Consider the following 27243-nt stretch of genomic DNA (forward strand, 5'->3'; position numbering starts at 1 on the left):
TGACAGCTGAACTTCCACATCTGCTTTTGCATCCGCCCGTCACAATCTGTGGTTTCAGGTGACATATTCGAGTAAAGTCCCGCCCCCCACACATGCACGTCGTTGGCATGTTAAACGGCCTCTTTGGCTGAGCGTGGCCGTCGTCTTTGCTACCGCACCAAAACTCAGCCACAGCTTAAGATGACTTGCGATGCGGAGTCTGAAACCACAGCAATGAACTCGAACTCTGTCACATCAAAACCCCTTGGTCCATCTTCCACTTCGACTGCATCTGTCACCCACAGGTGATGCTGTACCATGGTCACTGTGCATTTACAAAACACCTGTGCGCTGAGCTTCTGAAGTCTCAACTTCCACCACTGGCAACAAACACTGTCAGCTGTTCTCCTTAAAGTGACGGCTCACTTAGTTCCTCCTCCAGAAGATGCCTGCCAAGCACGCAGGGCCGCCTGTGGGTCCTTCAGGTGGAAGTGCCTTTTGTCCCTGCTCAGGCACCAGCAGCTTCACCCCGTCACTTCTGCACCGTCACTGCAGCCGGCAGTGCAGGGTAAGGCCAGTGACATCTGACTAGAATTATAGAAACAGGTCCGACCGGGGGTCCCTGAGGGTCCCCAAGCACACCGAGTGTGGCTGTCCGACACTCCTCTCAGCGAGCTTCCCACGCATCTTCAGACTCGGAGTCTCTCTCACACACACGCATGCACACACTCACTCACGCACATGCACACTCACGCATATACTCACACACACTCACACTCACTTGCACACACTCGCATCACACACTGCAGCACACACTCACTCACAGACATGCACATTCACGCAGATATACTCACACACACTCACTTGCACACTCGCATTGTAATACTCCACATGTACCGTAGCACACATACAAGACCCACACACTCACTCACTCAGTGGGCTCAAGGGGTCGGCCAGCATCACAGGCTTGAAACCCAACAGCGGCCCCCGCCCCACCCAGCCACCTGCAACGCCACCAGCTGTTGCTTCTGACACCTGCCCCAGGCTGTCCTACACCAGATGCCGACGTCACTACTTTTTATTTTCACTGCTGATACCAGCACCTACCCTTCTCCTACAGAGGACAGGATGACTACCCCCTCTCCCACACGCCACGTTTCCATTAAGTGCCCAGTGCTGTGCATGAGCGTGTCCATGGAAACATCACCCACTGCTGAGCCCACTGGTGTATCACAAGGACACTTCCTCATTTTCCACGCACCGATTGTTCCACCCCAGTCCCCCAAAGTCTCCCAGACGCCACCCTGCACCTGGCTACATGTGCCAGCTAACCTCTTCCCGCCCCTGGCCGCCCGCCACACAGCCCCACCTGGGCAGAACCCAAGATCCACCTTGCAGAAATGCAATGAATGGCTCCGGAGGGAGGAGCCTCAGGGACCTGGGGACGGTAGCAGAAGGTCTAAGGTTTGTGTCACTGGGGTCTCGGAACAAGAAACAAGTGTGGAGCTCAAAAAGCACTGAAGACAGAGGCCCGCTAACCTCCAGATCTGGTGAGAGGCACAAACGCACAGTGAAGCGCACACAGGATTAACGCAAGGAAATTCACACCCAGACCCATCACAGGTGAACCGCTGAGAGTGAAAGACAAAGGGGAGTCCTCAGAGGGACCAGGAACAGGAACAACTCCCAGCTTCCCCACGACAGAGAAAGCTGGACGGAACACAGCAACGCCACCGGAGACTCCGTGGTAATGAGTCCCACCGACTCACGTCTGGGGATGGCACAGAGATCTCCTCAGACAAGTGACACTCACAAATCTGCTCTCACGCTCTTTTGCTGGGAAACACATTGCAGGAGGTGACGAAGGGTCTGGAAACAAGAGAGTCAGGAGACAGAGGGAGACGGAGGGAGACAGAGGGACCATGTACCAGGTCTAGAGACCAAGGAGTCCCACGGGAACTAATAGACTGGAACACTAGAAAAATCACTGACAGCATCTGACAGATCTAGTGGATATACGTAAAAAAAACAACAAACTCATTAGTTCACAGAAAATTTAGCAAATAGAAGTAACTAGCAAATTTGTAACTATGGAGAAAAGTTCACGTAGCGAGATGAGAGAGGGCTCCAGGAGATCCCTCTGCGGGGGTTCTCCCGATACGCCTTTCACTACCACTTGATTTTTAGGGTACGCGTGTGCTACCTTGATTTAAAGAATAACGAGGATTATGAAGTCAAGGAAGACCTCTATGGTGGGGACGTCAAAGGCATCGGGGGCTCCCCACAGCAGCGGCGCCAGGCCCCTCCCTGGGCACCAGGGCCCACTGCTCAGGAAGCGCCTGGGCAGTGGGCTGCGAGGACGAGCTGGGGAGACCCGGGCGGAAAGTGCCGCCACCGACGACTCAGGGCATCAGGCGTTAGCCTTGAATTTTAACAACCCCAGTCAACGGTGCTGTAATCTGAATCACAAGACTGGCAAAGAGACAGGAACGAATTAGGGTCGGAAAGCGAAAGTCAAGGGCCAGCTCAGCGCAGAAACACAGCAGAGGGAGGCGAAGCCTCACCAGACAACGCGACTCCAGCAGCAGCTGTGCCGGCGCACGGCGACCAACCGAGGACGCAGAAGGGGTCGGAGCCCGCGTCCGTGCGCCCCCACCTCCGTGCAGCGCCCTCGTGGCCCGCACTGGCTGCAACCTGTGGTCACGAGGCCGGAAACGGTTTCCTCCATAAAGAGATACGAGGCCCGTCGGGGAGCCACGCTGACCGGGCGATGCTCACGCGTGCTCTCGCCAGGGCCACGACGAGGGAGGGAGGGCCGAAGGCCCACAGGTTGGGGCGAGGCCCCTTGAATGTCACCCCCTGGACCGCCCAGGCCCCCAACGCCGCACCACCCCGTGCTCACACGAGGCCGTCTCGAAAGTGTGCAGAGCCGGGGAGTGTGCAGAGCCGGGGTGCGGGGGGTGCTGCCACACTTGCCTGAGCACCCTGACACCGGATGTCCTCAGCCGTGGCCATAGCGGCCAGACAGCAGCACCTGCTCCGCCTGCCCTGGTTTTAAGTTGCTGACCCGCCACCCGAGCAGGGAGAACAGCCACTGGCCGATCACCGGGTGTCGCCAACTTGGTAGGCGGTCACGTCCAGGCTGCTGGGGGTCCCCGCGGCCAATCAGTCTTACGGTTCCCCCGGAGAATGTGACGGGACTGGGGGGGGGAATGAGAGGGGAACGGGACACGGCCGAGCGAGACAAGCGAAGCAACACGCGCAGTGCTGCAGTAACTCAAACGCCAGTGACGCCCCCGACGACGCCGCGTGATGCCCCCGACGGACGCCGCGTGACGCCCCTGAGGACGCCGTGTGATGCCCCGGACGGACGCCGCTGCCAGCATCACCCATCTGAGGGGTGAAGCGGCCAGAACGTAAACTTAAAACTGTAGGTCTCTCGGCCAAACGCTTCCGATGCTTCGTGGGCTCACGTTTCATGAATGCGGTGGGCGGGTGGGCGGAGGCAGGGGACCCGTAGACGGTGACTGGTGGCCACGTGGAATGTCAGCCTTTCAGGGACGTTCCTGTCTGCAGCCCCGCTGCCATCACGCGCTCCGTCACGCTCACAGGAGCCTCGTCCAACCCACCTCGTGACGCAGACAAGGCGCTGGCTGAGTGACTTGGGTCACAGTCACAGAGTCACCGAGGGTGCTGGCATTTGGCCAGTCTGAGAAGTGGAGCTTTTTTTTTTTTTTAACTTCCCACCTCCTCACACACAACTTTTCTGTTTTCCCTTTAAAAGAGCCCGCGCTCCACCGCCGACGGCTGACGGGTCGGCTCACACTGCGGCGCCTGGGGCTCACGGTGGAGACGCCCTTGCTGGCTGGGCTCCCGCGGGGCCTGACGAGGGCAGGGCCCAGGCAGCAGGACCCAGTGACCTTGAACCCTGTCAGCCCACCATGAGGACAGGCACGGCCCCTGCAGAGCCTCCTTATGCTTCTTCGTGTAGAAGACGAGAAGCAGCAAAACAGCGTAAGCTGTCAGAGTGGAGGCCTGGGGGGCAGGGGCTGCAGGTGACGCGCAACACGACAGGGCCTCCGGGCCCCCGTAAGGCTGTCTTGACCTGCGTGTGACCCACATGCGTGCACCAGCGTGCGTCTCGGCCTGCATGCTGCATTTCACCACAAGTTCAAAGTCAAAACCACGCAGAGCTCGCTGCTCTCTGCAGCTTACATCCCGCGGCCGTTTCATAAGTATCTGTTAACTGACGTATTAACGGAGTCCTGCCTCCTAGAGCGAGGGCACGTTTCTCTGTACGGCTTTCCAGAACTCTGCCACTAATTAGCTGTGTAACCTTGAGAGACTGATTCTTTACTGAGACTATACATAACTGCAAAGGGCCCCTCTGAAATCAGACAAGGCTTTTAATGGCTCTATTATAAGAGCCATAAAGCACCTCCACGTATTTGATAATGAGCTGCGTGCACAGTGCGAGGCATTTCATCTTCCTGAGCTCGCAGGCAGACTTGGGAGACCCCGGCTGCTCCGCCTGTGACAGAGACGCTCTGGCTAGTGGCTGACCGCAGCCTTCCCCAGGTCTGGGGATCTTGCGGTGGGACCCTTCTCTACGATCCAGCTCTGTCCTCACCACCCAGCAGCCTTGCTGCCACGTCCACAAAACAGACTGAGTCCCGCGTGGCCCACTGCTGTGTCACACGAACTGTCAATAGAATGGAGGAGCGGCCAGAGCACCCAGCACTGAAGTACAGGGGAGTCGGGGATGCCACCACGTCAGGCCACTGTCACCGGACAAAGGAAGCAGGGCTCTAAACCTGGAGCCTGAGGGCAGAGGGGCCGGCTGAAGGCACAGTGTCCCCGCGAGTCACCCGGAGCCCGGCCCGCACTGCCAGCTGCTTCTCCTCCTCACGTCCCCTCTCCGCCTCCAGGGCCCTGTCCCTCCACGTGGCCTGTCCTGACTCCCACCCACAGCAGTTCCTGTGTCACTGGTGCCACCAGCCACACCTCCCCAGCTGAGCACAAGCACCTCGCAGCAGGGAGCACGGCTTCTGCTGAGCACACAGGGTTCAACCCCGAAGTTCCCACGCAACAAACACGTGTTGACCAGCTGGACGGACCTCTCGACCCCACGTCTGCCGTCAGAACGGAGTGAGGGCGCCTGTGACCGTGCTCTGCACAGTCCACCTACGGGAAGGGCGGTCACCACTCCTTGCAGCTCCTCTACACAGGGCGCCGGTGCCCATGAGTGTGGCAGGAAGGAGATGCTGCTCGTGGGAACAAGGGGACAAAGCCAGGCACCTCGCGACGCTTCGCTGAAGCAGGACCTCCCGGCACAGCATGGCCTCTGCCCTTCCCACGCACAAAGCACGGCACGTCGGCCAGCATGGAACGACCTTGGCCATGGTGCCCGTCCCGTCCACCGTTGCCCCACTACTCTGCTTCCGAACACCAGTGTCCCCCACCAGGCGTGCGCCATGCTTGGCAGGGCGGCTCTGGCGCTGCCGTGACGGCATTTACGTCGGCCCCAAACAGAGCGGCCTCTCCCCTGCTTCTCTGGGCAGAGGCAAGTGTCACCACTACGAAACAGCCAGCACCTTGTTACGTGGGGGACCGGGGTGGGGGCGGGGACCGTGTTAGAGCTGGGATGCCCGGGAGCCCCCGACACCCTCTCCTGCGGGTCCCCAGCAGCTCCTGGGGCCTATGCCCCGGTGCTGCCATTCCCCACGGGGCTGGAACCCCCTGGCCGAGCCTCAGGGTCGCGAAGGGAGACGGCGGGCCCTCCGGAGGCCACGTGCTCAGTCCAGAGTAGCAGGCTGTATCTTCTACTTGCCTGTCTTGGTGACAGCGGTCTTTGTCACCACTGGACAGCCTAAAGGGCCACTTCGCATGCACTTCCCCCCAGGCCTCTGGAAGCAGTGCCTCCTCCCCACCCACGAGTGCAGGCGCTGCCCGCACAGGCACACGAAAGGCCGAAGGGAAGGGAGCGCCTCCTCTTTGGCAACATGTACCCCTCGTCCCAAGATAGAGCAGCACAGACATCTCGTGTCTGAAACGTGTCTGTGGCCAAAGCACCAACTGGCACCTGCCCCCGGCCCCGGCTGGCACACAGCGACCCCATAAGCACAGGGACCCCACGTGCACAGGCCTGAGGGAGGCACGCAGACGCTGGGCGCTGCTGGACATATTTAACGTCTGCTTTGTAAAACAAAACAGGAAACACGTAGCACTCCACTGTGACATCTGCCAGAACTCTCCCACTGGAGGGAGCCGCGACTGCCAGGCACGCCCAGGTGGCATCACGCACGAGCACCTAGAATGGAGCTGGTGCACGGAGCCCCACGCTGGATTAGGGGCTGGGTGTGGGGGGGAGGGGAAGGGGGATGGAGTAGGGCGGGGTGGGGTGGGGTGCAGGCATGAGCACTGCTTCTTGCTGCAAGCGTCTCTGCACAGAGCCACGTCCCCTCAGCTAGACCCCTCCCTAGGCCAGGAGGAAGGTGCCATCAGTGAACACAAGAGGAAACTAAGGCTCGGAACAGCGAGGTGACCTACTGAAGAGGCACTGGCGTGGGTGAAGCCGGGGTCGTGATGTCTGGCGGGAGAGCACAAAACGCTGAGGCCAGATCAAAGTGCCACTCTGCCTTCGCACTCAAGCGCCCCTTGAAGTGCTGTGGCTGCGCCGACCCGGGCGGGGGTCCTCCTCTGGCCCCAGCCCCTCCAGAGCCACAACACGCTCCAGGCACCCGTCACAGAGCCTGGGCTCCCTGCCTCGGCAGCGTAGCCCCCACACAGCCTTCACCCCGTCTTCCCCCTCGCCATCTGGGCCCCCAGTTCTCACTGGAGGGCACGGCCTGTGACGACTCACCGGGAACTCCTTGTCCAGCCCCACGGCTCCCCTAGGTTTGCCCACCCAGGGGGTCTCTGTCACAGGCGGCACACCCACACATGCTTGGGGCCCTCTCCCTCTGGCCAGGGCTCGCTGTCTCGGTAGATGACCTCCCCCAGTGCCCTTGCCCGACCACACAGGCCATGCAGCTGTCTGCCGGAAGCTGGCTCCCCCCGAGCATCCGTGAAGCACCGTGCCCCACACAAGATGGACCCCATTACCGCCCCAGCTGGGCCCCAGCTCTCAACCGTGGCTGCAGGTACATCACTGTCCCTTGGGCTGGCCGAGCCTAAACCTAAAGCACTTATTGGAAATGCTGAACTCCTTCCTTGAACAATCCCAAAGCCATTAGGTGGGGCTGAGCAGGCTGCCATCTGCTCCAGGACGAGGGGGGCAGTGGTGGCCGGGAATGAGCTGTCCAGTCTGATGAAGGGCTTGGAGCCCACATAAGGGAAGGAAGGAGGGGTGACCCACACGGGGTGTGGGGACACGGAGGGCAGACGTCTGTGGGGAGAGGGGTCGGTGCAGAATGAAGGGGTCTGAGAAGGCCGCCAACGGCAGGGACGAGCACGGTTCCCACGGGAGGCAGCGGCACAGCAGCAGGCACACTGGGGACAGACACCAAGGTCCACGCCGTCGGGAGGGTGCGGCATGCCGGGAGACCCCTCTTGGGTGGAATGGGGAGCACGGGTGTAAGTGCACGTCTACAGACGCTGCAGGACCGCAGACGTGGCCGTGGGCACACAGGACACACGCGTGTGCACGTGCACACACGCATGCGTCCATGACAGAGGTGCCGCAACACACTGGTCCCGAAGGGGGCACCTCGCCGTCCGAGTGCCACACGCCACCAAGGGCGCTGGCGCCTGGGAGGAGTGCAGAGCAGGAAAAGCAGCAGCGGGGCCACGCGAGCCAGGGCAGCGCGTCCCACAGGCTCAGTGCGCAACGAGTTCGGCATCACGATGAATGATGGTATCGGGTTACGATCCACTGAATAAAAAAGGAAACCACGAGTCAAACTGAATAAACTGCAAGCATGGAGAAGAAAGGAATGTTTACACGGCCTCAGAGCACCTCTTCCCAAAAGCGCTCGTTAACTTTCGAGGGCGACGGGCAGTGCCACAGTGCCAGGCTCCCGCAGGCACCGGCTAATGACGAGAGCGCCGCGCAGCCAGTACTGGGGAAAATCAAGGCCACTAGCCGCTCAGCAGGACGCCGTGGGGGCAGGGGGCGCGCGAATCTCCTCTGTGACCCCCTGCCAAACAAGCAGAACCGGAATTTGCACCTGAGTTGCCATCAGGGACACTCTACTCAGCGGAGCCTGCAACTTTCTGAGCATCAAGGTCACGAAGGCCAAGGAAAGGCTGAGGACCGTGGAGGACGAATGAGGCCAAGTTAGGGCAGCGTCCACACGACACTGAGCCAGGTCCTTGTGCTGTGAAGGGGACAAGCGGCAAGCCTGCACACCGTGGGGCACATGGTGGCTCAGTGCCCGTGCTCACCCCGATCCTGACGACTGAGCTGTGACTCTGAGAGAGAAACTCTCGTCTGGAGGAGTGACACGCGACAGCATTCAGAGGTGACGTGGCATTACCTCGGCAACTGACTCTCAAACGGACCTGGGGGGAAGCTGCTCGGCACGGTACCTGCGACTCGAATGCTTTTGCAAAATAAAAATTTAAATACAGTCTGCCAGACACCCCTGCAAACGTGACGAATCCAACCTCTAGCGCTCTTTATTATTGTTAAAGTCACCATCACAGGACCAGCTCTACCGCTTAATGAAGAACAAGTGAAAATTTTCAACTGAGAAAGCCATGTGCCCTTACGAACTCAAAACCCATTCTCACAAAGATTATATTCCTAAATTGCAGAAAAGTTTTTAAAACATAAAAAATCTATTCATTTGCTGGCTCTTTTATACCAAGAAGGAAGTAAGGAATTCTTTCCATTTTCACTGACATCGTCCCATAAATAGCGGTCAGAGAGACTGTGTGAGGTGTGAGAACGGGTCCTTTTGGTTTCTGTGCGGGGGTGGGAGGCTAGAGACTCTAGTAACAGCCAAGCCTCGGGGTGCCCGGTGCCCTCCCACACTCAGACACCAGCACCCACACAAGCCCGGACAGCCCGCAGCCCTCGGAGCACGTGACGGGCCCAGGCTGGGAAGGGAGCCGTGTTGAAAAACCCAACATAACAGTATTTAGAAGAAGAAAATGGAGAACGCGTGATAAAACTCAGCTTTGACGAGGGATAAGTGAAGCGGAAACAGTGGTGGCTAAAAGAAGTCATATTCAACCAGCATGGTCACCAGGAGATGGCAGACAGCCAAGAAGGTATCTGAGAGAAGCGGCCACAGAAATCGGCTACCGTCACTGGGTGTGGGGGCAGGGGACTTGGGCTGTAGGCGGGGAGGCTGAGACAAGGACTGTCAGCCTAGGACACCCCCAAATAGTGAGACGATCAAGTAAAATGGGAAAAACCACTTTTTTTTCCCCATTCAGATCCATTTGTAGTTTTTGTTACTTGAAGTAGATGAAGGGGATTTCTGCTTTTGCTTAGGACGGAGAAGCCTGGCGGGGGAGAGGGAGCGCGATCCCATCAACAAGAGGAAGCTGAGTAAGCAGCAGCAGAAACAAAGCCACGTCCCCAGTGAGACGGCTTCACGGACAAGTCACGGGATCTCAGAGAGAAGTACTTCCCCTCGCGACACAAGCTCCTCCGCGAAACAGAAAAGATGGAGTATTTCTCCATTCACTCATTCAGGGCAGCAGCATCTTGGTACCAAAACGAGACAAATATGTTGCAGGAAAAAACCATAGGCCAAATTCCCTCATAAAGAGAGAAGCGGAACCCCTAAACAGCGTGTGAGCAGTCAAGCCCAGTAATGCAGAGAAAAGACAACACGAGTGAGGTTTATTCCAGGAATTCAAGGTCGGCTCAACAACCAAAACTCAATCGATACAATTCACCGCATCGATAGACCTAAAAAAGCCAGGTGACTATCTCGGTAGAGGCTGAGAAAGCACTTTGTAAGATTCGACATTGATTCTTGACGAAAACTCTCAGCAACTAAGAATAGAAGTGAACTTCCTACCTTAGGAAAAGCATCTAAAAAGAACTCTGGCTCGCATCACGCGTCACCGTGAGGGCCTGCCGCGTTCTCCCCGAGCCAGACACACGGCCGGCTGTGTCCACTCAGCACTGCGCTGAAGGTCCTGGGGGGTGTGGACGGGGCACCGAGGTGCCGCCCTGGGGGGAGACAGGGCTCCTCACTGTGGAAGTGAGGTACGCGCGGGCAGGTGTCGGGCCTTCGGGTGTTTTTAAGTGTATCTGGCTACCATTAAGTGCCAGGTGCAGGGCAAATTTAAAGGAGAAGATTATGTCACCCAACAATAGTCATTTCATCAATTTTCCTTGAAGCACTTTCCTCACCACAAATCAGAGGCGGGTGCACCTCGCGACCTGAAGGTTACGGGACACTCCTTAAGAAGTGACACTCCCAGGGCCGGGACACAGGGCAAGCCCGGCCAGGCCCAGAACCCCTGGCCGGTGACCTTCGGGACAGCCGTGGCAGGGAGGGGGGGACACACGCTTACCGATCCAGCACTCCAGACGCGCGCAGGGGGTGGTCTTCACCACGTCCGGAGGGTCCACGCCGACGTTCAGGCACAGGACCAAGGCGACGCTGACGGTCTTCATCTGGGAACACAAGAGGAACAAGCGCGTCGATGTGGGGCTCAGGAGCGTCAGCCGTGCCCCACCCCCGCCCCGCCTCGCCCGCACCCCGTCATTCCTCTCACGAGCGACTCTCTGCGAGAGGTTCCGGAGTTAATGCAAATGTGGAAGGAGACCCTTCCCAGGCTTCTTTGTGACGCATGTCCACAAACAGAATTATTTCAGCAAAAGTACATTCTAAGGCACCTGACACGTTGTACTAAACTCCCTTGCAAAAACTTGCGACAAATTTGCACTCCAACCAGTTATCACTATTCCTGTTATTTAAAATCATCATTCTTGTGATGAGCGAAAAACTGTCACGCTGATTTGGTTGGGATTCTTGGGTATTAGTAAAGTTGAAAACTTTTTCCAACTATGTATTCACTGTATCTTTTATCTTCTGTGGGTCCTCTACTCCTGCTGATACTACCACTTGTTAACTGGCATTAAGGATTTTTTTCTAATTTTCACGTACTCTTTACATATTAAAGACCGCATCCACTTGTTGCCAATATTTTCCTAGTCTGGTGTTTAGCATCGGATTCCTTTTCCGCGTCTGGGGTCCATCGCCCAATGCACCTTGGGTCCCGCACACAGAAGCCCTGGACCCGCCACCTGCAATGCCCTCCCACACCCCTGCTCACTCCCAGGGTCCCGCAGAGGTGTGCAGCCGGCCAAGCCAGAGTCCCTACATTCGTGCCTTTGTCCTCAGCACTTACTGAGTCACACCCACCAGGTGCCCGTCTGTGTCCTTAGGTGCTGTTTTCAGGTATGCGGTAACTCGAAGCAGTGACACACTCGTGGGGAGGGGGCCATCATCTCCCACAGAGTGGCTGTTCAGAGGGCCAAGTCACCAGCCTCACCCCACCCCCGCTCCTGCGTCCGGGTGCCCACCTGACTCACAGCTCCGTCTTCTCTGTCCTACCTCCTACATGGCTCCGAGTCTGTCCTGGTCACAGTCCCCGGTCCAAACCAGCCCCACACCTGCCCTGTCAGCATGGCCTCCCCAGAACCCTCCTGGCCCCGGGTCCAGGACCCATGCAGACCAGGCTTTTAACACATCAGCTCACGGCCATTTCCAGTCGGTCCCCAAACCTTCCAGATCCACGTCCGCACCACTGGGCACGCCGTTAAAGCCTGCAGGACCCAATTCCTGCCTCCGCCCCACGCCCTGGCCATCTGCCTGTCCCTGCGCAGGCCTGGCCTTCTGCACATGGCTCCCTCGGCCTGGGCGCCTCCGGCCTCCGGTCTCACCAGCTGGGACTCCGGGTTCAGACAGCCGCGGCTCAGGTGGCCTCCCCACCCCGGTTGGGGCCGTGCCGACTGGCCACCTGCACCTGTGCTGTCCTCCAGGCAAAGCTCGGCCGGCCACATCCCACCCCGGGGGGGGGCCTGCAGCTCCTCCAGGGTGGGGCTGACCGCAGGAGCGATGCCCACACGATCACGCATGAGTGCCCGCTTGGCTCGCTTTCCCTTTCAACCCGCCCGGCCCTCCGGCGGTCACATGGGCATAGGATACAAGATGGGGATTAATATTCTCTCAAAAACTAGCCAACTGTGCCAATCCCCCTGGGAAATACCTCCCCAAACTCAGAGGTTTGTAATGACCTAGCGTATACCGATTCCCATGCAAACCAAAATCTGTTCCTGGGTAATTGAGTTTACCCCATTCACCTACCAACCAATACATATGCCTGTAACACACTGATTTAAAGATTTATCTTTACAGCACGTCACAATACTTGGAGGGCTGGTTTTTCTTTCTCACAATTTAAAAACAAAAAAACAAAAAAAAAACCTCTACTTAGCTATATTTATCTTCATCTATTTTTTCCAAATTATTTATTCAATTTTTAAACTCCGACATTTTAATTAAAGTTGCATTTAACTGCATGTTAATAACACTGAGTATTTAAAATTGTCTCCTTTGATCGAGTAATTCCACATGTGAGAATTCATCATAAGAAAAAAAAATAAGGGAGTAGTCTGTGTGTAAAGATTTTCTTCACAGCGTTTCTTGGAAAACAAGTGAAAACAATCTATGTTTAATCAAATTTGGAAGTGTTTAAGCGTACTTATATAAGATTAAATTCTTATAATGTTAAATGAACAAAAACAGATTCAAAATACAAATTGCATTAAACATATAAATTAAATTTGGCAAGAAGTGACACCCTCACAATATCCTGTTTTTCTATACAGGAGCGCAGGATATGTTTAGTCGAATCTTTTAATTTTTCTCACCTTTTTTTTCTTCGCCAAGAAGTCCTATCCATTTCAAGATCACTCCTAGCTACTGCACGAATATTTGGAGGAACTATGCTACTATACATGCATTTTCCTCAGAAAAGTTGCTTACTGAAAATTGCTAATACCTTTATTAGATTCTTGACTAAATGTAACTGCTTTCCGGGGACCCCAGGTTTTGTGAGCACACAAGTACCACCATGAATAAGGATGAGTTCGTCTCATTCTTTCCAACAAATCGTTCTTTTTTTTCTGCTCTAGGTCTTATGGCATTGCCCAGAACTTCCAAAATTGTATTGCTAATGATTATAAAATGATGTCAGTGGAGATCTTTGCACTTGGCTTTAATGAGATTGTCCTAAATGTTTCATCACTGAGAATGATGATGGCTACTGACTTGAAATACAATCTTTATCACATCGAGAAAAGATCCCTCTGTTCAAAACAGTGAAAAAAGGAAGTGTTTTAGTCTTTCCTCTCTCAACACTTAAAAATGCATCTATTAAGGATAATATCACTTTTTAAAGGATTGCTCCCTGAATCCAGCAACATGTGGAAGAGGCGAACAACGTCCTCCCACAGACTCGGGCCAGAATCTTCTCATATGAGCCACAAGCAACGAATGGTCCCTTCACCTGAGAAAGGGCTGAAAATCAGAGAAGAACCAGTCGGTGTCCCTGTCCGTCACCTCCCAGTATCTGTGACAGTGCCTTTATCCCCAGCAGCAGAGATCCACATTCGTCATGCCGTATAGCCCACCACTTGTCCACAGTGAACTCAGCCTTTGAGGACGAGCTGCTGGACACCAGTGGTTCTGCCTGAGGGGACGGCGGTCCTCCGGGGTCACTGTGTCCTTCCGCGCGGCCAGCGGGTCTCGAGGCCTCTGGACAGGGTGCCGTACACCCCGGGGCAAGTCTGGCTGCTTCCTAAGGAAAGTGCAGCCCTGGCCTGTCACCCGCGGGCCCCTCTGGCGGGAAGGAGGCCTTCCCAGGATTTGATCTTTACTGAAGAGCCGGCTGCTCTGCCCAGCCAGCGGGCTTCCCCAGAGGCCGCCGTCCCCCGTGCTCAGAGCGCGCACTCAAAGCGTTGCAGGGGGCAGCCTGCCCCGGCCTCCACCACGTCCTAGGTCTGGCTGCAGGCTGGCCAGCAGCATCCGGCACCGCACGCACCCGGGGACAAAGGGGGACCCTCCTCCTGGGCCAGCGAGGAACCCACCGGCCTCCCCTCCTCCAGCCTCCAGAAGCGTGCAGCCGGGTTCCACTCGGCCATTTCTGGTCACTGCGGCCCCCGCCCATCAGGGGCTCCTCCTCCCTCGCAGGCCCCACACCAAGCAGTTTGACCCTGGTCTGTTCTAACCCTCTGCTAAAGGCCAGCAACTAGGTGGTGGGATTCCCACCTTTCGGAGGCATGGAGCTGTAAGGAGCCCACAAGCGGAGGTAGCGACTGAACCCGGTCACTAACTGCGCAGCTCTGCTGCTGGCACACCTGCTACTGCCTGTGACCGCTAGGGCGGTGGGGGGCCAGGGTGGGGCTCTGGTGTCATGATAGGGTGTGCCGGGGGCTAGGTGTGGGGAGGCGGGCAAGCATGCTGGGGCGGGGGCAGTGCTGGGGTAATGTGCTGGGGCCTGGAGGTGGCCACGGGGCGCTGCAGAGCAAGAAGGGGCCTCCAGCAGTCCAGAAACCTCTGGTCACCACCCTATGCAGTCCACCTCGGCGGACACTCCCGCCATCTTTGCAAGTACAGTGAGTAAACTTTTTTTATATATTATTTAAATTATGCATTAATTATTTTTATGTATTATTTAAATTATTTTCTGGACCGCTCCCTAAGCCCACCGGACACACACCAGCGGAGCCTTCTCCGCCACCGTCGGTGAGACGTCTGCAGGGCCTCGCCCGCCCGCCACGGGGAGGGCCGCGGCCTCCCCTCCCGCGGAAACCAGCCGCGCTCCGCAGACGCAGACGTGCAAGGAATTCATTCGCTCTTTCTGGCTCACGTGACACACCCAACCCGACGCCTGCGTTAAACCTTTTAAGAAAACAAGAAACGAGTGTCGAAAATATATCGACACATGAACCAGAAAACCGCTAGCTACCAATTTAATTCCACAACTGGGCAAAAGACGTGACCAGTAAATATCCTTAAGCCAATCAAATACTTCCCGTGTTTGTTCCCCTGCAAACTGTAACGGTGTTGGCCTGATTTCAAACGTGGTGAGTTTTAAATTCTTAACTACACCCTAAAGTGTCTTTTGGTATTTTATTTTTATTTCTATGGTAACCTCATTCCCAAAATTCTAGATTAATGTTTTTTAATAATAGTTACAGCATTAGAAGGATGTGAGGGCTATCGATTTAATGTGCCAAAAACTGCATAATAATACATAAAATAACCATTTGGGACTCCAACACATTTCTTCTCCAACGCAGTATAATTGAAGATGACAGAGTTATGTCCCCAAGGTTAATTTTGAACTCGAATGAGTATTATTTTGAGAAACTATAAAACATTAAGCGATCGCTAGAAATGTGTGACCTTGGACACGCTAGTTCACCACAGCCTCTCCTGAACAGCGCCCCGACCCCCTCACAGAGAGGGGTGGGTGCAGGTGAGCTCTTAGGTCCAGAAGATCCGGCCCAGTGCTGTCTGTCCAGCCACACGGAAGCACCCCTAAAGGCGTTATGATTCTGGGCCCAACCCTGAGCCTCTCCCCCACCTCGGATACGAGGCAGGAGGCTGGAGACTTCGGTCAGTGGAGCCGGATGCTGTAAGAGCCTGGGCAGCTTCCTGAACAAGCCTCGGGTGCCAGGTGTGTTCTGAAGTGCAGAACTTTCCCGATTTATGAAAGGAAGATACAGTACACATTCCATACCCCGTATCACATACTCAGAAGGTCTGGCACAGCCTCCAATACACAAATCCATTAAAATTTCCACAGTGAAATGCACAGACACCCACTGTCCGAGGAATAAATAATGGCTATCAACGGCCTCACACCAGCTCACGCCCAGAGTGGCCACCAAGCTGTGCAAACATCTGCAGTGTCCGGAGCCCCTTGCAGCCTGTGGACCTGAGTCGCCACCCGACTTAAAAGTCCCCGTATACTCAAGTGACTGTCACCTCACTGATTAAAAATACATTGGTGCCTGTCACCAAAGAATTCAAAACAGAATAAGGGATTCCTTTATGGGTTTCTTCCCTCTTAGTTGATCTGATAAACCACGTGTTTTTAAAAGACACAGTTGATCAGCGGCCCAGCCAAACCTAAACGTAGATTGTACAGGCTGACACGCACTGACTCGCAGGCTGCGGGCGGTAACCTGGCCAATCGCCGCTCTCTGCTCCCCGTAGTGAGAGCGTGACTCACTCCTTACCCTCCTAGTATAAACAAGCGACCATGAGGGACAATAAGTGGAAAGCGAGCCCGGGGTTTGTCATCTATGCCACAACATCCGCTGTCCCCATTTGTCGGAGGCAAAGCCACCCAATTCCCCACAGTGCTCATTAAGAGTCAGAGCATCAAGCAAAAACTTGGAGCAGAGCCGAAGCTACACAGATGCATAATTTATAAAGAAAGTCAGAAACTAGAACACACAGCAAACAGAACAGGTACACCGTGCGGGGGGCGGGCGGGGAGCAAGCTGTTGAACGAAGGGAAAAACGGTTTACCCCTGGACTCCCATCCCGAAGACAGCTAGGAAAAGGGAATAAACCTTGCAAGAAACACATCAGACGCGATTTTTGCAACCGAAACCAGACCCGCATCACCAGCGCCCCTGAGGGAGCTTGGGCGCGTCCCTTCCTGCATATGCCTCTGTTCAAGTCAGTGGGGGCAGGGGACGGGGGCGCAGTTCTGGGACGCGTGAGCTCAGCTGGCTCCCTGGAGTCAGAGCCTAATTTAGGTTTAAGCACTTTTTTTTTTTTGAGGCCAAATTCTGTCTGTATTTCACAGCTTTTGAAATCCGGTCCTGTAAAACAGCCTAAAAAAGGGACGAGACTACAGGTAGCTCCCAACGTGGGAAATGAGACAGTCCCGTCCACTGCCACCCTCACCAATGCGTGTGCAGTTCCCCCCGCCCCCGACCCCCAAACTGCTCAGGACACTGGAGCGAGCCCCCACGTCGCAGACCCTGGAGAAACTCTGGTTTCTGAAACGTAAATGAGAGACCTGGCAGAGAGACCCCTTCGCAGAGGAATCCGTGCGGGATCTTGTCGTGATCCCTCCATGGACACCCGCTCCCCCGGCGCCACCTCTGCAGGCCCGGTGCCTGCGCTCTGAGGCGGGGGCTCTGTGCACGGCACGGCACAGCCCGCCTTCGTCGGAGAAGCCGGCGAGGGACACGGTGACTTTTCTGCTGCCCTCGTAACGCCTTACCGGGTGAATTTTTAACAATTTTTTTTTTAAGAAATATATATACAATTGATTACTCAGTCTCCCTACCTGAAAAGTGAAAAAAATCTTTGTCTCAGTGGGATATACGAAAATATAAAAAAACTTATTTGTCTCAGACATACACATAAATACAAGTTAAATAACCCGGCAGCGTCAAGGCCACACGGGTCACCTTTCGTCTGCCGAGGCCTGCGGGTCTGGCCGGAGGGCTGGAGCGCGGGGCCGGGTCCACGGTCGCACCAGTCCGCTGGCGAACGCCACTGGCCAGCGGGTGAACCGTGCGGCGGCGAACTGTAATCGATGCGGCTGTTTAACAGACACGATTTCGGAGTGCCTCAAACGGCCGGGACGCACCCGAACGGAACGGGGTGAAGACAGGAGCGTACAGAGCTGTACCCACAACCGTCCCTTCACACGCACCCACACGGCAAAGGGCGCGGACGAAGCAGCTGTCGCAGCAGTGCGGGCCTCTGACCCGCAGGAAACCTGGATGGCTCCTCCTCCCTGCAGCCGGCCCTTCTGCATGTTTTCAAGTTTTCTACCACAAACACATTATTTCTGGGAGCAGGGAGAGAGTTAAAGAATGATGTCACCCCAGGAGTCGAGGGCTTCTTCTGTGCATGCTGTGCCCGTGTAATTCTTTGTTCTTGCTGGGTGAGTGGACGCTCAGACGCGTGTCCACGGCAACGAGGGAGCGGGACAGTGCGAGGGACGCAGGGCAGGTGACCACAGGCGCTCACCGAGGCAGAAGCACGTCCCGCCGCCCAGGACGCTGCCAGCCGAAGTGAACGCGGCCTCGGCAGAGCCAGCGCCGCGCCGGGCTCCTCCCCCAGGGAGGGCACCAGGTCGAGCCCGCTGAGGAAACGCCTTCCACAGGAACGGCGAGGTTTTCCGAGGCAACCAGCGGGCTGATTCCCAGGCTGTTCAGAGCCTTCTCCCGCCTGGCAGAACACTGGACCGCTGCTTTGCCACCCCTCGGGTCCGTGAAAGCTGGCAGTGTCATCGCGGGGCTGGGCCACGTGCTCAGGGCTGGTGTTTCTCCCGCTCTGCACCAGCCAGCCGTGTGTTTGCGTGGCACTGACCGCACGGGGTCAGCCCCAGGCAGACGGGAGGCACACGTGGCTGGATCGCCATGGTAATGACGAGACAGTCCGAGGGCACAAGGTGGCTGTGTCCTTCACTTCCCTCTGGTGTCTGGGTGGCGCCGACATCCCTTGTGAAGCTGCTCCCCATGGCCCCCCAGCACCCGCTGGAGGGGAAGGTGGGCTCTGAGCGGGTCGCAGCACGGGCCGGCGAGAGGCCCCTCAAGGCCGTCGAGGCAGAAGCGTGCCTACATGGACGTTTCCAGAAGACTGACCAGCGACAGCGGCTAACGCCCACTGGGAAGGAAGAGCATGGAGGAGGAACAGCAGCCAGGAAGCGGCCACCATGAATGAGAAGGCCAGCCCTGGGTGCGCAGGAGCGGGAAGGGGCAGGAAGGAAAGGGAAAGAAGGGGACCTCTATTTCAAAGAGCGCAGGTGACAGCGGGTGCTGTAAGCAGGTGCCAGAGATCAAAGACGCAGGTGGGTCAAAGGCCTGGAACTCCACAATAAGCCGCCCAGCGCAACGCCCCCAGGGACGTGCAGAAGCCGGCTGCTGCCTGCGGTCCCAAACGTGTCACGTGTGTCATCGCAACCACTTCATACGAACGGGCCCCACTGTCCCGAGGTAGGAGCGAAAGCAGCGCGTCTCGGCTCTCCTGCAGCTATGGGGCCGGCGTGTGGCCTCTGCTCTCCTCATCAGATGCACCTGCCCCAGGCCCCGGTTCCAGCCCCGCAAGGCCGGGCCGCCCCCCACGGGGCTGTGTGGCACAGGTTCCTGGTGCTAGAGGCCTTCCCCGCTCCTCCCAGTGTACCCGACGTTTGGCAGCTACAGAAGCCCCCTTGGGGACCCTCCAACAAACTCTCTTTCTGCTCAGTGTGGCCGCGTGGGCACTGACGTCAGGAACTAGGAATCCCTAGGGCTCCTTAGCGGGGGCCACATCCGGAGCCAAAACCGTCATGTGATGTCACTCTGTGTGTGGGCTCCTTGTAAGGGTCACCAACCCAGGCATCATCACGCCGGGGAACTGAGGGTTCACACAGCTTCTGCCAAGGTGCTGTTCCCCCCACCAGGGGGACTGTCGCCTCCGGGCAGGCAGACTGGCTGACCACCTGGGAGGGGGAAGCAGCGAACGGAAGCCCAGCTGAACCACCGCTGAACTGTCACCGTCGAGATCTTCCCGGGCACTGAACACACGCAGTGTGACGGTCCCAAAGGCAGCATCTCTACCTCACAGTAGCTTGGACCTAAAACTGGTGCCAACGCCTCCTCTACTTCGGGGTGGCAGATCCGGGAGGTCCCCACAGGAGGGCTAGGTGACACCGAAGAGCCAAGAGCAGGCCGGAAGCATGCAGGGGCGGGGACGGCGCTGCGGCTGGGAGGGAGAGGCGGCACGGGCTCCCTGCGGCGAGCCACCATGGCTTTCTCTGCCACCTGTGAAAGGCCGAAGGCTTAGCAACCCTCGTCGTCATAAAGCGACGTCTGAACCCCCACCGCCGCCCAACTCTTCAGAGGAATTCTCAATGAGAAGGTCCCGCAGGACAGAAGGGTTATTATAAACGAGAACAAACAAACAACGTTTCCATTTCTTTCGAAGTCATGCTGATAAAGGTGACAGCGCACACGGACACCCTCCGGGGATTATCGACAACCGACCCGTGGTGCACAGTCAGGCCCACAGCCCAAGATGTGACAAAACGCAGGGCACACACGCCTCCCGCGGCCGCTCCGAGGCCCCCCTGCAGCCCGCCCGCGCTCTGTGCATTTCTTCCCGACACCCTTGCAACTCTGACTGCAGAAATATTTTCTCTTTAACACTCTGTCTGCTCGGATCTCAGAAACTGTTGCGAAACCATGTGACACATCCCCACAAAGGCAGCCACATTTCATCAACACCTTGGTGCTGCGTTTGAACAAAGCAGGATCTCATCTAAAAACTCAGGTCTGCAAATGTGATGGGTTTTTCTGCCAAGACAACCAAGTCTCAGAATCTAATATCCTTGAAGGAGCCATAAAAATCATTAATAATTCCAGCAAAACGTATTATTTAAAAGAAAGGGAAAGAAAGCGCACTAGATTTAGTGCTGGTGACAAAAAAAATCTCTTTTTGATAACAGTAATTTTAAAGAAAAATCTAAGGCGGGCCTCGAAAACACATTCACATTGGTTTATTTTTTCTTTAAAAACACAAAACCAATTTCAAAAATGACATCCTCCAGGAAACATTTCAAACATGAATCGAGGCAAGAACTCTGCACCACGGAAGGCTGGCCCCTTCCCAAGGGAAACCACCGCTGTCCCCACGCCGGCCACGCAGGCCTCTGAGACCCAGCGCCGGGCTCAGTGAGCGCGTAGTCATGGGCAGTGGCCTCCTTGTCATCTCTGAAGCGCCAGCACCTGGGGCCTTCGCCGACATGGAGAAGGTCCTGGAGAAACGGGGGAAAGAGGAAAGGCGCGCCCAGCTTCCAGAAGCCAGACGGCAATCAAGGATGCCCCCCACTGCTCCCGCAGGCTCTCTGGGGGCCTCCGCAAGCTCCCACAGGAAACTCGATATCCTTCTCAAGTTCTGTGACAGGAAGTCCACTTACTGCAGCCAGCCCTGGGTGCGGAGGGGAGCGGAGACGGACGGCTCATCAGCCCGTACAGTCCCCGACCCAGCGCACGGGCCGGCCGCCATCTTGATGCCACTTCCGTAATGCCACAGGGACCCGGCACCCACACCGCTCCCCCGAAGGTGCTTGTGCACAGGTGCTATCGAGTGTTAGATACAAGCGTAGAAAGAAGGCACAAGAGACAGAGACTCCGAATATTCACCTCGAATGTCTCCACCAAAGGCCTACGGCATCGGAGGCGGTCACGGGTGCAGGGGACACCTCGATGGGCAAGGCCCCCATCTGGGGAAGGGGAGACGCACGTCAAAGTTCCCTCTGGGAACACTCGAAGGAGAGGCTGAGGGCTCAGCCTGTCTGGCAGACTGGGAAGGCCCGGCAAGGAACAGGGGTTCGAGCTGAGTCTGCGGAGGGCGTTATCAGGCCGACCGGAGCCGCGGCAGGACCACGGCGAGCTCCCCGGGGGCAGTGGCAGAGGCTGGGGGAGGGCGGGGCCCACAAGGCGGGTCCCTGGCGCTGGGAGAGGTGATGCTTATATTCTGTGAAGTTTGAGGTGTTTCTTTTTTAATAAGTTCACACCTGCACTAATACATATCATTTCCCTCTTAACATCTCCACCCACGTACGGCCTTACATCTCCAACAATGATTTCCAAATCTGCTTAAATTAAAAGTTCAAAGAAATGTACTTCCACCCATAACAAGACACAGGCTTCAGAGAAAGGACTGTCATGAAGAAAACGCTGGGAACCAGAACGGCTCAGAAGTCTCGAGGCGGGAGGAAGCAAGCCAGATTGCCGACCTGGAGCTGAGCAAGTGGACAGCCGGGCCGGTGTGGCGACAGAGCACGGTTAAGACTCGGGCAGAAGCAGCTGTCCTGTCCGGAATGCTGGGGAACCCGTCCCCGAGTTAAAAGCTGATCACTCCGGTAATGCAGCACTGACCAGGCGTTCTTGCAGGAAAAGAGGCTCCATGTAAATATTTCCCTCAACTAAACTTCTAGTTTGCAGGAAATGCAGGGGACAGAGAAACAAGCTAAATGACGCCGTGAAGAAACAGCCGGCAAAACCCAAACGTGGGGCGTTCTCCAACACAAGCGGCCCGGACCCTTCTCCAAAAAGTCAACGCTGCTGCGTTTTTAGTTCTAAATTCAGGAAAGACTAGAGAGACGCACACGAAAGGAGGGCTGGGTGTCGGTTCTTAGGAAGACGGCTGTAAGCGTGTCAGCGGGAGAGGGGGGGACTGTGAACACAGGCTGACAGCCGATGACGGCGCGGGACGGGCTTCCTCGGGGCTGACATGGGTTTCGGGGACTGTACGGAGGAGCTGCATGCGAGGGGAGGGCAGTGGGAAGGGACGAGGGAAGGGGCCGCCTCCTCCTCGGAGTCCCCGCCTCCTGTGGCTCAGTGCCTTCGCCCTCTGACCTCTCCCTGCCATCATCCCCACCCTCAGCCCGCCCCAACCTGTTCCACGTGTGTCACCTCCTGGGTGAGTAAAAGGCAACACCCATCACGCAGCTCCAAATGCAGACGCTTCACCCCGACCTGATTTTCCCTGAGTCCTGGCACTTCTGCCTCCAGACTGAGGGCCACTCTGCACTCCCTCCGTCCCCGAGATCAGGCCTCAGCCGCCCCTCCCCCACTGCTGCCCATCCGACCCCTTTAATACCACTCCGTGCTAATGCCACATGTGCCTTCTAGGCGGACAGTCTACTCACGCCACCCCATCCCCCGGCAGGCACTCTTGGGGGATTTATGAGCCAAATGTGACCTGGCTTCCACTTCACCAGTCACCGCACCGTCACGTCCAGATGCACGGCTGGCAATTCCCACGCGTGGCGGTGCCCCTCACTCGCCTCCCCTTGGCCTGCAGGGCCCTCTGCGCCCCGCCACCTGCTGAAACCTTGCCACCTGCTTACCTGCCTCAGGCTGCTCTTCTCTTGAAAGCCCTGGCACTGCAGGAGCGCCCCGCGACACGGCCCGACAATCGACACACGAGAGCCGCTCTCCAGGGACTACGGCGTGCGTGTGCATGTGCGTGTGCATGCTCACACCATGAGAAGCATGGCACAGTCCCCAAGCGCACTACAGATTTGGAGATCCAGCCGCGAGGCCAGAACGCACACCCCACGCAGGCAAGGGCCACCCGAGCCTGGGGCTCACGTGCCCCACGCAGCACACAGCAGGCCAGAGTCCCCGTTACTCGGCACGATGGATGCCCAGCAGCCGCCACTGGGTAATGAATAATGTTCATTTGCATATCATCTACTCTAAGCCTTGTTTTAGAGAATTACGAAGCCCAAAAATAGCCACATGTGTGTGAGACACTGGTACATATGACACAGGTGGCAACACAAAGCCAAGGAGAGAAAAACGCTTTCATATCTGAGCACGCACGTGGGGAAAAGAAAACTGTCTCTACCTCACACCGCAGAGATTACGGGCCACATGGGAAAAGCAAACGTGGAAACGTCTGGAGAACGTGGCGTGGAACAGCTTTACGACCCCAGGGCAGGGGAGGGATGTGGACACGCAGATGGAACACAGAGAAAGCGACACAGCAGCCTCCACTGAGAAGTAAGTATCTCATGAGACGAACACGCACGCACACGCGCACACACGCGCACACACGCGGACACACGCGCACACACGCGCGCACACGCTCACACACGCCGCATGAACAGGGAGAATGTCCATCCGGGTGCGTACCTGAAGTGATAGCGCCTATTTTCTTATAAAGAAAGGAAAACTGGATGATAAAAATCAAAAAATAGAGAAAAAACAAATAATACAAACCAGCAATTTCCCAAAGAGAAAACTCAAAGGGAAAGAACTAAGAGGAGAAAAAGAAAACAAGGAAAACCCCAAGTGGCCCACGCGCGTGGCAGCGCGCACCAGCTCACGGCCGGGAACTCGCACGCGGCCGCGTCCCGTCGCGGGGCGGGAAGGCCTTGCCGGCCTGACGCGTTTCAGGCGCGGGCCTCCGCGGGGCGTCAGCGGCCGGAGCGGTTGACGAGGGCGCACCGCAGCACAGAGCCCCGCAGCACGAGCCCGCATGCCCGCGGGAAAGGAAGCACGCGTCGGGACGCGCCCTGCCGCGCTCGCCGAGTGTCCAGCACCAGGGACCGATGAGATCCGCGCCACGCTTGTGGGGCTTGACACTACGCAGGGGACGAATGACCATCTTCTCCAGAGACGGCCATCAGGCCCTAATATGTCTCTTTTCCAATGGACACCAAGACTGGGTGATGCTCTAAACGCTGTGGGAGTGACGGCCACACACAGAGCTGTGTCCCTCAGGGAGCCGAGATGGCCAGCCTCGAAGCCACCTCGCCACCCGGCCAGCAGGATAGGCAGGCAGTTGTGGGAAATCTGAACCGAGCACATGAGGACAGCTGGGACGTGTCCGGGAAGAACATCGGGCCCCACGCAGTGCTGCTGAGGTGACAACAACCAGAAGCGGGCTGCACAGTGAGCGACAGACCACTGTGTCCACAGCAGCCAACCCAGCGGCCACAGGCACCTGAGCACCATGGCAGCACCGGCTGCGCACAGCGAACCACCGGAACCGCGCAAAGCATGGCCGGCTTCCTCGCCTGGAAAACGAGGACCCTCATCTACGGCCGCGCCACCCTGAACGAGCCCGATCCCGTCTGATCTCGGACGCTAAGCAGGGTCGGGCCTGGTTAGGACTCGGGTGGGAGACCACCCAGGAAGACCAGGTGCTGTAGGCGTAAAAAATAAAAAATAAGGGATTGTAAGCTGACAAGGTCCTTGCAATCTGTGAGGTCAACCAAGGGTTGCCTCGCCTAAAAAAATTTAAAAAGTTAAATAAGTAAATAAACAAACAAACAAACAATAGAAATAAAGAAATAAAAATAAAATTAAAAAAAAAAAAACAAATAAAACAGGACCCTCAGTAAACCCTGAACTGAAACGTGCTCCACGCTTATGGCTGGACCTGGCACCTCGTCACCTAAAGCAGAGGAACGTCCCAGGCCACACTGGACTCACGGCGGCTGCAGTGGCCAGGAGGAGGGGGCAGTGACCACGACCTGCGGAGTCAAGGAGGCCTGGAGGCCGCCCGGCCTCACACACACCTGGACGTGCCCGCTGGCCTGAGTCCCAGCGTCGTCTCCTGTCACCTCCTCCTCTGTGGGGTTCTCGTGCGGCTGAGGGCCAAAGGAGAAAAGTGTGGCTAGGAGGTTAAACACGAGCCCGACAGAGGCCAGATGGCAGCCCAAACGGCGGGCCACAAAGCTGTCCGTGCTCTGACGCAGCAGCATCTCGAGCACATCCGTGAAATGAGGAGAGGAAGCCGCAGACCAGCGTGTGCGGACCCACTTTCCACCGAGAGAGGAGAGGGGAAGGTCTCATGGCTGTAGCCAGTGCAGCGAGGAGATTTCGCGGTACCTTTGCACAGCATCTATCTAGGTTTATAAACCACGTGAATATATCACCTATTCAAAGCATAAAAGTAAACTGATAAATAAAACCATCTGTTATTCTCAAAATTGAAGGAATTAAGTGACAACAAGTAAAAACCGTAACATACAAACACATTCTTTCTACGATTGAACACAACATCAGGCACTTACCATCAGCAAAACAACACCATTTTGTCGCATTAAATAAATGATGTTCATTTGGGTTTTACTGGTTCTGTAGTTGGATTTATAGTGTATTTGTATGTTGATTTTGGATTTATAGCTGCATAAAATTCCTTAACTATGAGGAATTCATACCTAGCTTTAGATAGGGATTTATAAATTTAAGTAGCATCATAATAAAAATTACTTTTTCTTATGGTGACTAAGGGTTTAATTAACTTAAAAAAAAAGCTACAGATGGAGACACTTCTCTCTGAGGCACTGTGGCACTGTGGCACCTGCAAGTGTCATAAGCAGCCAGCTAATGCGGACAAAGTCTCCGAGCGACTGATGTCTACCCCAGTTCTGCGGCACCCTGGGGTCCCAGCGTTGCACGGTGCCTCTAAGCCAGCAACACCAGAAGCCTGGGAAGCGCACGAAACCAAATGTGGCTCCGACGACGCATGCCCCACTGGGACAGTGTTGTGGAGCAGCCACACCGAGTATGAACCCTGATTCTAGCACTAAGCGACCGGACTAGAAAACAGAGGTCGCCAAAGCAATAACCAGCTGGAAAACTAAAACATACAGCAATTAAAACACTCAAAAACATTTTATTGATACGTAAGACTAAAGCCATTAAGTTTTTTAAGGTTATCAAAACTATAGCTTTAGATCCAAAGCTGCCTTCAATTATAACAAAAACCTGATACTATCGACAACCACAGAGTAATAAAATTTTCACGCAGTTTTCATCCAGCGAAAGGTTGAAGGGCCCCCCGACTCTGGGGGCGCTGACCCGCCACGAGAGTGATTCGTGCTCTGTCGCTAGCAAAGCTTGTGGTCTCCTTTCATTTGCTTCATCTACACTGGGTCATTTCCCTTGTTAGTGAATTTTTAACAGCTCCCTCTAGAAATCTAGAGTTAAATCAGAGAATGGCCCCACTGATTGCCAAGAGGTACTATTTACATGAGAATCTTCAGCAGCTGAGAAAACCACCCCTTAGAGAGCATTCGGGTAAGAGACGCCCACGGGAACGACGCCCCACTAAGACCCCGACCTTCACTCCAGCACCCGTACTGCAAACACCTGGGTGACAGGATGGTCAGGTGGCGTGTGACAGCAGCTCTCAGCGAGCAAACCCACGTCCCCTGATGGAGCCCCACCTGCTCCCCAGCCAGCTGACCCCTGCGGGCCTGGGGCAGCCGGTGTGTGAGGGCCAGCATGGGTGAGGGGCTGTGCTGGTCCTTCACGCACAGAACCCTTTGTCCCCAGAGACGCAGGCTGGGGCCTCGGCCTCACTCGCTGGCACTGCAGCTCAGGGGGAGGGGTACGTGGTGACCAGCCGGGGGGTGGGGGAGCCCTGTTCTGCCTGCTGTGCGGCCCACGTCCCCATTTCTGTTGAGCCATCATGAGGTCAGAGCCTCGGGCCACTCCTTCCTTGGCCCCCAACACCCAGCCCCTCTCCCTAACTCCCCCAAGGGCTGGTACCGGTACCATGGACCTGGCCCGAAGCCCTCCCGCACCAGCCGACACGCTCCCCTGAGAGCCTGGAAAGGGTTCTGTGTATCATCTGCTCTGTCACCCACCACCTCCCACATTTCTTCTTAACGTCCAAAAACTGAAAACCGAGAGGTTACATAATTGTCATCACAAAACTATTCTTTAGTAGAACAAAACCAAATCCCAAGCCGTCAGTAACTTCACTGGGAAATGCCGAGTTAGAAACGCTCGGTCTCCTTCTG

General features: G+C 56.1%; 1 protein-coding gene and 1 pseudogene across 3 annotated transcripts in view; one reads left to right on the forward strand and one right to left on the reverse strand.

The window, feature by feature from the left end:
• RPTOR (regulatory associated protein of MTOR complex 1) overlaps positions 1 to 27243 on the reverse strand; it is a 204266-nt gene that overhangs the window by 151684 nt on the left and 25339 nt on the right. For all 3 annotated transcript variants that reach the window (XM_039859512.1, XM_039859511.1, XM_039859510.1), the window contains exon 2: positions 10459 to 10561. In XM_039859512.1, the coding sequence (XP_039715446.1) occupies positions 10459 to 10561 (103 nt within the window). The remainder of the gene's footprint in view (positions 1 to 10458; positions 10562 to 27243) is intronic.
• Positions 24524 to 24642, forward strand: LOC120600418 (uncharacterized; annotated as a pseudogene).

This window comes from Pteropus medius, unplaced genomic scaffold, assembly GCF_902729225.1.
Source record: "Pteropus medius unplaced genomic scaffold, Ma_sr-lr_union100, whole genome shotgun sequence".
NCBI lineage: Eukaryota > Metazoa > Chordata > Mammalia > Chiroptera > Pteropodidae > Pteropus > Pteropus medius.